This window comes from Microtus pennsylvanicus, chromosome 19 (genome assembly GCF_037038515.1).
Source record: "Microtus pennsylvanicus isolate mMicPen1 chromosome 19, mMicPen1.hap1, whole genome shotgun sequence".
NCBI classification, from domain to species: Eukaryota; Metazoa; Chordata; class Mammalia; order Rodentia; family Cricetidae; genus Microtus; species Microtus pennsylvanicus.
Genome location: NC_134597.1, coordinates 23485854 through 23497629, shown reverse-complemented (window position 1 = coordinate 23497629; position 11776 = coordinate 23485854). Strand labels below are relative to the sequence as shown.

At 42.6% G+C, this 11776-nt stretch overlaps 1 protein-coding gene across 8 annotated transcripts in view; it reads right to left on the bottom strand.

Annotated features, from left to right (window-relative positions):
- Nucleotides 1-910: 910 nt before the first annotated feature.
- Nucleotides 911-11776, bottom strand: part of Ahcyl2 (adenosylhomocysteinase like 2) — a 156509-nt gene continuing 145643 nt past the window's right edge. For all 8 annotated transcript variants that reach the window (XM_075953905.1, XM_075953906.1, XM_075953909.1 and 5 more), the window contains 5 exons: nucleotides 9932-10030; nucleotides 6475-6543; nucleotides 6310-6388; nucleotides 4632-4752; nucleotides 911-4088 (listed from right to left, as the gene is read on the bottom strand). In XM_075953905.1, the coding sequence (XP_075810020.1) occupies nucleotides 4082-4088; nucleotides 4632-4752; nucleotides 6310-6388; nucleotides 6475-6543; nucleotides 9932-10030 (375 nt within the window). In that variant the 3' untranslated portion in view covers nucleotides 911-4081. The remainder of the gene's footprint in view (nucleotides 4089-4631; nucleotides 4753-6309; nucleotides 6389-6474; nucleotides 6544-9931; nucleotides 10031-11776) is intronic.

The following is an 11776-nucleotide window of genomic DNA, read 5'->3' as shown; positions in this document are numbered from 1 at the left end:
AGAGGGTGCTGGATCAACAGGAACTGGAGCTACAGATGCTTGGGAGCCAATATATGGGTGCTGGGAATTGAACCCGAGTCCCCCGAAAGAGCAGCCAATGCTGTTAACCACAGAGTCTTTTTCTCCGGTCCTACTTTAAGCAGCATTTTTAATACAAGGGGCTAATAAAACTTTAACATAAAGCATTACACAGTTTACAACTAAGTACCCTACTAATAATGGCTGAGAAAGAATAGGCAACTGTTCATATTCTAGTAACTAATTTTAGAGATATCTGACCCCCCCTCCACACACACACACACACACACACACACACACACACACACACACACACTCTGGATGAATACTGTCCAGTTCTGGATGTTTAGATCTTTTGAAGGGCAGCACAGTGGCACTGGTGACCTAGGTCCATGCTTTAGTTTAGTTTTTTTTTAATGAGTTTTTAAAAATTTATTTATTTATCTATTATGTATACAACATTCTGCCTCCATGTATGCCTGCACGCCAGAAGAGGGCGCCAGATCTCATTACGCATGGCTGTGAGCCACCATATGGTTGCTGGGAATTGAACTCAGGACCTCTGGAAGAGCAGCCAGTGCTCTTAACCACTGAGCCATCTCTCCAGCCACCTAGTTTTTTTTTTGTTTTTTAAAACACCTTAATTAACCTCACAGTCCTCATCTCAAGGTGGTGGTTCTGAGGTGTGTGTCAAGGTGGGCTGGTGGGGGAGGGACAAGGTAACGGCTAGCAGGGTCTCAGGGTAATGGTCACGCAAACATGCCTGCTAGTTATGGCATCAACTTCTCACATCTTTGTCCTATGGCAGGTGACCTTATTCACCTGGTGCCCACATACCTCTCACCTCTGAATTCCTAGTTCACAGAAGCAAGTGTTAGTCTCAGGACACAGATCAGTTTTAAGAATATTTTATTTATTTTTTGAGATTACATAGTCATTATTGCTGATCTAATACAATCACTTAGACATAAAATTTCCAAGAGCTTCTCAGAACTGGTGATCCTTGGAGGCCTTGTTCTTTTCAGTGAGATGACAGGAAGAACTAGATGATTATTCATATAGATATGTATTTATATATATATATGTATATATAGTTTAGACTTGTCAATATATAATTTGCTGGTGTTACCTATTTTCTTTCCATAATTTTCCTTTATTAAAAAAGCTTAATGCAACAATGCACTCTGATTTTTTTTAAAACCATGACGAAGTTAATTCTGACGAAACCATAGGAGCAGCAATTTCAGATCTGTTCAGAGAAAAGCCAAGCAGCAGAAAAGCTTTGCAGGAGTGTGTGGCCACAGGGAGCCGTGCTCTCACGGAAGGGATGTGAGGAGGGAGGAGGAGGAGGCAGAGGGACAGGACTAGAGGCATTCTGTTTAACAGGAAAAAGGAAACAAGAAGACCTTGAAGTAGCACACATTTCCTTGTGGATAAATTCCATATCCCCACCCAGGGCCACGTACCTAGAGCTAATCAGCCTTCTTTTCCTGGCCTCCTGGTAGCTAGGATGCATCTAAGAGCAGGAGTTGGAATAAGAAGAGATTTGCTCTGATTCTTAGGTTAGAGAGAACAGTGATTTGGTTTTAACAGGACAGAACCTAGATAGGAGTCCTGAGCTACCTTCTCTCTTTCTTCCGCATTCCCCACAATCCCCCTGTACCAGGGATTCAACCCAGGGCCGGGCACAGGCTGCTCGAGTGTTCTACCACTGACTTATATCCCTACTTCTGGTTGCTTTCTTCATGGTTGATGACACAGCGGTCTACCTTACCATGGCAGACACAGTACACCTAACTTAGAAACCCATGCGGCTGGCTCCCTTTCTATTTGTAATGGATCTCTTCACTATGGTTTGACAGAGTGTACTCTGTAAGTACCAGCCACTGGAAGCTCTGTAGAGAGCAAGGCTTTGCTGAAAATCAGCAGGTTATGATTTGGGGCCCGTGAATACAAAAAGTTAAGTCCAGATCCCTGCCTAATGGAATCTGCCCTGGATGTAAGATGAGGCACAGATATCTGAATCTTTTGCTGAAGAGATCTAACTTAAGAGCTAGCCAGGCCTGGTAGCACATGCCTCAGGAAGCCAAGACATGACTGCCATGAGTTTGAGGCCAGGCAGGGTTACAGAGTGAGACTATTTCAAAACAACAACAAACCCCAACAACAACAACAACAACACAAAGGTGGTAGTGGGAGAGTGATACAATTAGCTAATACAAAAATCAGGATGAGGCAAACAGAATTGAGTATCTTTGTGGAATCTTCAGCCTCTATGGTCCTTATAAAAAATAATATAGCTACAGATGATGCCCTGGGCTGAGCCTGTAGACCATCTAATAAGGCAGACAGCCACCTGCCCCAGTTCTGTTTCCCTATCTTCAACAATAAGGACACTTCCAGACCAGCTTCCAGGGCATACACAAGACCAAGGGATGGTGGAGATGGTGGAGGCAGGGGAAAAGATCTAGATAAAGGCTTTAGTGATTCTGTGTGTCTCCTGTTTGAATGGCCTTGGTCTGGAGACTTTGAAGCAGAATATAGGAAACACATGGGAAACAAACAGGAGACTAAAATACGATGCACGAGAGGATCTCATTTAACCCAGGATTCCTAGGGCTACTCCAGGTTTTCATTTTTGAAAACAACTGATCCCAATGGAACCTTGAAACCAAGTCCCTCTCCAAAGGAAATTTAAAGCTCGGGTGAAATGAGAAACTTCACACTGTTTACATTACTAGCTATGTTATAATACTTAAGAAACTCTCTGAAATAGAATCCTTAAACAGAAGAGGCCAGATCATAAAGATACATACAGCAGCAGCAAAGAAAGAGGAGATATCAGATTGCAGATCTCACTTTCAACAATGGCAACAGCCAAAGGGATGAATGTCTGTCTGATAAGGATCAAGTCCCTAGTATCCAGTGCCTGAGCCTAGAGCCTTGTACATGCCAGGCAAGTGCTTTACCTCTGAGCTATATATACCCCCAGCCCTCAAACTAGCTTCCATCATCTGGATACAGATGACAGTCACCTGTCTTCTGCAGCCAGGCTGTAAAGTCTTTCCTGGAAAACAGACTTGCTTCTTTAGGATGCCAAGTTGGATCCCATTCCAAAGTCTCAAGCTTCCAAATCTCTAGCAAACATCTTTGTCAACTCAGTCCAGAAGTGGTTTCAGACAGCAGCAGGAGTTTCAGGAAGCCCTATCCACGTGAGGCCTCCTTTTCTGAAACAGTGCCAGTCTAGATTGGGGCTTCCCAGGAAACAATCCAGTTTAATGACAAGGAAGCAAAACTCTGGGTCCCAGTGGAGCTGATCCCCTACTTCTTGAGCAGCGTTTGGTGGGGTTAGAAAGCAAAACAAATGCCTGACCGACAGCAGAGGTATTAGGATCATGGAGGCACACTACTCTTGGAACCAGGAAGCATTAAAATGGACATAATATTCAGGGACAGAAAAGAGTTCTGGTTAAGAAAAGAGATCCCGGTAGGCACAGACACAGGCACAGCTAAGCTCTTGGTGTAGCTTAAGACCTTCACACTCCTACCTCACTAGCCTTTTTATAAAAGAAGGCAGTGATAGTAACTATCAAGACTGAGAATTCAGGCCCTGTTAATTCAGTGGCTTCCAAAAGGCCTCACCTGGGAAAGGACCAAAGTTTTGAGAAAGGCAGCTGCTGAAAATTTATTCCAGAAAACCCTAAGTAAGAAGGAGTCTGGCATCCCTGAACTAACTCCTGAGCCTGGAAAGAAAAATGGCCATCACTGAGAGTTCCATCAATGGGCAAGGATGCGAATGATGCACTAGGAATGGTTACCCATTTCTTCCCTTTCTCGGCCTGTCCCCTGCGGCTCTCAGGCCCCAGGAGTAGTAACCACACTCTGGGCCAAGGCTACAGGCACAGGATTCTAGATTTTAATAAATAAATAACCTAACATATAGGATGAGCACGGCGGGGAGCTCTGATTGGAGAAGCAGCTTGCTGGGTTCTTCCTTGGATAATAGTGGAGAAAAGGCTTGGTTCTATTCCTTAAATCGTCTTCTGGCTTGCGTTACAGGAACTTAATACCTGGAGGAAAAAAGAAAGATGAAACGGGTGCTGTCTGTTGGTCGGTCTGGAACAGAAGGAGCCTGCCCAAAGGTGTGGCAGGGAGACAAAGGCTTTTCTAGCATATATAATGAGGACAGATAACTGTGGTTCTGTCTCACAGCAGTGAAGAAGGCCATGGGCCAGCGAGAAGCCTCACTATCTCCCCAGGACACACATGGTAGAAGGAGAACTTACTCCCATGGGTTACCTGATTTCCACATGTGCAATATGTGCAGTGCACCCATCTCCACACACACACACATACACACACACACACACACACACACAGAAAATAATTAAAAATGTAATTTTAAAAGGCAAGTATGTGTGTGTGTGGGAGATGATGGCAATGTTTAAAGAAGATCTCAGAGTATTTTGAGGTAGGAGACTTGGAGGAAATGTGTTATTTTTCTGACTTCACATAAACAAGCGTATGTGGTAGGAGGGGCAAGGATCAGCTGTACGGCAGGAAGTCCTTCTTCACTGCCCAGCCTTCTCTGACTTCTGGGAAGCCCATGGCACCTGTAGTAATTAGGCTTGAAGGGCCCGTTCTTGTTGAGTCCCAGGTACTTGGCCTGCTCATCCGTCAGCTCCGTCAGGTGGGCATCGAAGGTGGGCAGGTGCAGGCTGGCCACATACTCATCTAAAAGGACACACGAGTCATGGATAAGCATCTTGCCTCCTATCTGCCCGTCCTCAAGTAAGGCCTTAAAAAGTGGGAAGACACGTTCTAGTTCTCGGACATGATTGACAAATGCTTGACTTTTGCTCGTAGGTCCTCAAATCTAAGGAGTGGCTGCCTTTAGCTTCAAGTTCGGTGACTTTAAAAGCCAAATATTTCTTCTAGTAACTTTCTACCCTGAAGCCTTTTCTTCAGAAAAGAAATGATAGAAATAATGATATAAAAGAAATGATAGAAATAATGATAGCATGGGCCTTAAAAATGGGAAGCTCCCATGGTTAGTACTGCTTTGACGTCTATACTATGCTATGAAAATACTAGAAATACTATACTATACCTCTACATTCTAGAAAAATCCATGGGAACTAGGGAAAATAACTAAAAAAAAATGCCTAGAACTGTGTGATTTTACATCTTCTGAATAGCTACCTTTTCAACTTCATTATACAGCCAAAGAGAATATAAATGCTCTTCCAAACTATGATAGTTTTAGTTTTGTTTGTTTTTGTTTAGTTTCTCTTCTTTAGCTGTCCTGAAACTCACTCTGTAGACCATCCTGGTCTCAAGCTTATAGAGATCCTCCTGCCTCTGTCTCCCAAGGGCTGAGATTAAAGGTATGGACCACTACATCAGACCCACCTAAACTGTCTTAAACAGTTACTGAAGCAAAGCTAAAAGATGACTTATTCCTTCAGTTTGTATCACCTAGGTGCTTGGGACAGGATATTTAAACATTTAAGACAGTTTTATGTTTCTGTTGTGCCAATTGCCCACATAATTAGCTCTCTCTTTCTTTCTTTCTCTCTCTCTCTCCTTTTGTTTTTTCTTTCTTGAGACAGGGTTTCTCTGTGTAACAGCCCTGGCTATCCTGTACTGCTCTTTGTAGACCAGGCTGAACTCGAATTCACAGAGATCCACTTGCCCCTGCCTCCTAAATCCTGAGTACTGGGATTAAAGACGTGCACTACCACCACCCGGCCATAATTAACTCTTAACAGGAACTTGTGTCCCTTAAAAAAGGGGCTTTTACCATTTTAGAATTGGAATAAGCCAAATATCAAAAGGTCAAGATATTCTCTTTTGGAAGGACTGTTTTCTCCTCCTTAGAGATTTCTGCATACATGATACTTTAAAAGAGAAAATCTTTAAAATTCAATTGCCAGGCATGGCAGCACATGTTGTAATCCCAGACAGGAAACAAGTGTGAGTTGAATGCCAGTCTTGACTACATCGTGAGACCCTTCCTCGAAATATACAATGTGATGCAATGCAATAGGGCATAATAAAATAATTCTCAAGCAGGTATTCAAAATAACAGCAAGATGCAAGAACCTCCCTAGAAAAACCTATGTGGAAAATTACACAAATCACCTAGAAATGGAGTCTGGAATCCTAGTTCTTATTTTATGAAATAAAGATAAGATGCTCTCTTTTTCCCTCAACATGTGTCTGTCCAAGCTTCCTTCAGATCCTGACGGTGAACTACTTTGGTAAGAAAGGGAAGGAAGAGCAGCTTACCCATCTTCTTGGGCAGCAGGTACACATCTTGCTTATAGCGACCCTCAGGAGCGTTGTAAAGCTCTATCAAGGCGAGAGCCTGGAAAAGCAGAGACATGAATGCTGACGCACCTTCCAAAGCTGTGAGCCCTCTCCAGCCCACGACTGTTCCACCATGGCACTCACCTGAGTGGTAGCAGTGATCGAGAGCACAAATGTAGGCACTGTGGAGCAGCTTAGGTTCAGCAGACGGCCCTAGTGATCAAAAGGCAAGGCAAACGGGCATTAGGACAGCTGCCAGTTTCCAGTTCTCTCCTAATTAAGATTGCTAGACATAGCAGGCACACAACAAAAAGGAATTAATTGATATCCTTTTAATTCTTTTTGTTTTGAGACAGGGTCTCTCTGCATAGCTTTGGTGGTCCTAAAACTTGCTATGTTGACCAGGCTAGCCTCAAATACACAGAGATCCACCTGCCTCTGCTTCCCAAGTTCTGGGATTAAAGACATGAGCCACTATATTTTAAATGTCTTAAAATTTTTATCTAGCTAGGCGGTGGTGGTGCACGCCTTTAATCCCAACACTCAGGAGGGATTACAGAGCAAGTTCCAGACAGGCTCCAAAACTACAGAGAAACCCTGTCTTGAAACCCCCCCTAAAAAAAGGAAAAAAATGTTTATCTAAAATTTAGTTTTTAATTGCTATATCAAAGCAAAAATTATACATACTTATAGGTTCTATATAATGTTTCAATGCAGGAGTACACATATCTATTTCCTCAAACATTTATCATTTCTTTAAATTCTCTCTTCCAGCATTTTTAAATGTCTAGCACATAACTGTTACGTCTAGTTACAGTACACAGGTGATAGTGTGCCAGAACTCTTTATACCCCTAGCTACCTGAAACTCAGCATCCACTGAGCAACCTCTCCCCAACCCCACCACCTCATAGTTCCAAGCCTCTGGTAACCATTGTTTTTGTTTTTTGAGACAGGGACTTTCTACGTAATCACAGGTTGGCCTGTAAGTCTTAATTCTCCTGCCTCAGCCTCCTGAATGTTGGGATAACAGAAGTGTGCTGCTGCTATGCCTGGCTTACAAAAATTATTCCTATCACAACTTCTATGAGAACAGGACACAAAGCTAACTAGAACAAATTGGACACAAGGCTCATAAATCCACTGAACAGAGTTATTCTGATTTACTTAGGAATTCTCTTATTGATTTATACTTATTTGCTATTATAAACAATGCTATATTTAACCTTTTCTTTCCTTTTGGACACAGTCTTATGTAGCCTAAGCTGGCCTAAAACTTATTATGTATCCAAGGCTGTCCTTGAAATCCTAACTCTCCTGCCTCCATCTTTTTTTTTATTATTTTTTCATTTATTTACATACCAACCAGTTTCCCCTCCCTCTTCGGTTCCCGTTCCCTCCCCCTACTACCTCCATCTCTTAAGTGCTAAGATTACAGGCACGCACCAACACTTCTGGCCCCATAACCAATGTTTTTAGAGGACACGTGAGTGGGAGTATGCGTTACTTGTCTTTCTGTGTCTGGCTGGTTTCACTTCACATTACCTCACATTAACAAATGACAAGAGTTTATTTTTATGGTAGAGGAGAATGCATTTGTGGATGGGCCACATTTCCTCTAGCCAGCCCCACTTGGCTGACATAACAGCCTGCAATGAAGAAGGGCGAGTAGGTGCCTGACACACGGACTTGGTTTTCTCTAGATATGTAACAGTAGGATTACTGGAACACATAGTAGTTCTGTTGTTAAGTTTTTGAGAAACTCATATTGTTTTTCATAATTTGTTGTCTTTTATCTCTTTGATAATGTGATTTTTATTGGAATGAGGCCATACCTCACTGTGGCTTTAATTTTCCTTCCTGGTGATTAGTGATGCTGTGCATTCCCCCTTTGTCTGTTGGCCATTGGTATGTCTTCTTTGAAATTAATTGGTATCCAAATGAAAGCACTAAATATTTGATAAACGTTTTACCTAAACTATTTCTGGGACTATAAAAGGAATAAAGGCAGTCATACACCACTGAGGATTGTGTGAATTCCCCATTCTCTACAGCAAAACATCCTTCCAAGGGTTGGCATTCCTTAGATTGTCTTAGAAAAGGAGACAGTTAAGGTGAGCGGCAATCTCCAGGCTGAGAAGGAGACAACTATGGATTTATGAAGCTGTGATGATTTTTGTGCTTCTCAGTTTATGTCTGTGACCCAAAGGTGGATAGTCTTGAATTCTGAGTAGAAAATAGAGATAGTAAAAGAACTAACACCTGCCCCATGCTGTCCTTTCTTGCTTTATTTCCTAGGAAGCTTGACTACTGTTTATAGCCCAAAGCACCTTTAGTGCCTGTTTTTATCACCAAAATTGCTAAGAGGGACCTCCCAGGGCAGTTTAGAAATGCTGCCAGATGGGGCTGACGGCAAGGCTATTAATAAACACTTAACAACCTGTTCTTCTCCTGGCCATACACACGCCTTCCCAGACAGGCCCTAAAGTATTTAAAGGATGTTAACTAAGTGAGGGCAAAAGGTCAAAGAGTAAAGACAAACAAAGCTGGTCTGTGTGCCCTGCATAAGGAGATGAAATTGTTTACTTTTTCACACTCAGTTTATCTAACGTAAGAAAGAAAACTGAAGGAAGGAAACCAAAACGCTTTATTGTTCAGGCCCTTCCCTTAAAAGAGAAAGCTTCATGGAAACAAGAAGTACTCCCAGTACCCAGGAACACTGGGCTACGAGGGCAAACCCTTCACTATAGGAAAAGCGGCCAGAGAATAACATAAAGGCTACAAGGGACGAAAGTTGAGACTGAGTGTTAGTGCCAGTGAGAATGCTCAGCAGGTAAAGGTACCTGCTGCCTGCCAACCTGACACCAGAGTTTGGTCCCTGAGGCCCCACATGGTGGAGAGAACTGACTTCTGCAAGTCGTCCTCTGACTCTACAAGAGAAAACATGCACATGACCAACTCCCCACTCCCAAAAGGACTGGGAATATCGCTCAGTGATGGAGCTCTTGCTTAGCATGTGTACATGTGTGAGCCATGAATTCAATTCCTAGCACAGGGGAAAATAGGAATATGTGTGAGCCAGATCAAGCAGAATGTGGAACTATCCATCCAGCATCCAATTAAGAGGATAAGCTGGGTACCTTCTACACAGCTGGCTCAGTTCATCAGTTCAGAAGACACTAAAATAGAGACGTTATCAGCAAAGACACGACTTTCCCAAAGCTTACCAAAGACAGTCTGAGCTACAGCCAGGAACACATACTTTGCTTACTGATTAAACCACCCCACAAATGACATTATCTCTCGGTGAGCATCACTCAAAGTGGCACTGATTCCTTCTGCTAATTCCTTCCACAGTAATAGTCATTATCTGACTCAGCCTAGAGAGTGACATGGAGAGACAGGATAATTGGTGAAAAGTAAGGAACCAAAATAGTCTCTTAATTGCTGAATGAAAAGACCTTTCACAATTGGAAGTAGAATCCATTGGTAAAGTAGCTAAACTTGTGCTTAAGAGACAGAGTTGAAAGGATCAGGGAACATGAAGAGGAGGGAGCCGGGAACTGCAGTCTCGGATGGCTCTTTGTCAGCTTCAGGCTTACCTCTGCCAGCAGTACTATCCTCTTGCCATCAGGCCATATCACATGGTCAACTTGAGATCTTACTCTCTCCCAGGTCAGTTCTGGTGTCCGCAGGCTTGCCTGGAACACATACAGTAAGAAGATCATCAGCTGAGGCAAGTCCCCGACACCGGAGACAGAAAGATGTTGAAGGGAGCCATTTCAAATAGCAAGTCGAAAGAAGCAACCAACATGCCAGATGGAGAATACCTGTCCTGGGGTGGTTAGGACTGTTCCAGGTCAGGGAATTTAATCTTAGGCCCAGCCAGGGAGGGATCACTCAGGATGTCATTCCACAACATATACTGTACGCCCACTCTCTGCTGAGCACAGTAAAAGGTGCTATGGGAAATACAAAAGAAACCAAAGGCATGGTTTCTGCCTTCAAAAATCTCATATTTTAGTTGGGGACACAAAACAATACATTCGTGAGAAGAAAACACAAAGCGACATGCAAACAAGTGCAGATTAATATGGTGCAAACTGAATACATAAGTGCTGAAGAGACGGAAAAGAACAAGATCAGAGCCAAGTGGGATTAGCTGGAGAGGGCCGAACGTCCTAAACATAGCATGCTGGGGATCAAGACTCTGCCCTCATGTCCCACGTTCCCAGCTGCACCTTCTCAGGAGGCTGGCTTTTCCTAGAGTGACAGAAGCTCTGTGTCCTAAGAGCGAGTGTGAGGTGGCTTTTAGAGGAACGCTAGTGGTAGAGTAAAGCGCCAATGGCTCACCCTCTCTCCACTTCTGTACATTGTACATTCAGAGGACAAAAGGAAAGACGGTAAGTTTATTATCAGCACAATCAAACGACAATCACAGGGTGTGCAGACTTAGCACAACTACGTCCTTCTTCAATAAGCAATGGCTGAAACAGAAAGGAAGTCCATATTCCAAAACTACCCCATCAATTCATCTGGTAAAAATGAAAAGTTCTGCTAAAATACTAGTCCTCAGACAAAGAGAAACAGTTACATAGTAATTCTAGGCACCGTAGAAAAGGACAAACACTGAGAGAAGAATGTGAGCAATTTTTGCATAGAGATGGTTATCTTTACTTTCTCTCTCTCTCTCTCTCTCTCTCTCTCTCTCTCTCTCTCTCTCTCTCTCTCTCTCTCTTTCAAAACAGGGTTTCTCTGTGTAACAGTTCTGGTTGTCCTGAAACTTGCTTTGTAGACCAGGCTGGCCTCGAACTCACTGAGATCCACCTGCCTCTGCCTTCCAAGTGCTGGGATTAAAGGTGTGCGCCACCACCGCCCAGCTATATTTGCATTTTTAAATCTCCAAATTCTCTCTAGACATACAATGGGGTGCTCAATTAATGTTTAGAAAATCATGGTCCCTCTCGCTAAGGAAATGGCAATCTAATGGTGCAAAAAGACAAAGAATTATATTTTAGTACATTCAGAATCACATTTATTCATGGTCAGGATCATCATTTCTTGAAAATGTAAAGTTTGAGATATAAGTTCCATAAAATAGTTCAATCATACTGAAGAGCAATTTGGCAATAACTACCAAATGTTATAGATACTTAATTTTTATCAATTAATTTAATTTTTAGACTCCTAAAACAAATATTTATTCAAGTGAAGAATTTAGGTGCCTAAGAAAGTTTAGTCTAAGACAGGTATAGTGGTGCATGTCCTTAATCCCAGCACTTGGTGGGGGAAGGCAGGAGAATCAAGAGTTCAAGGCCAACCTGGGCTATAATAAAACTGCCTCAATAAACAAAAGCAAAAACAAAGAAAGAATGATCATTCTAGCATTATTTATAATAGCAAAGAAACATCAAAAAAAGGAATATTACTAAGTAAATCAGCTCCAG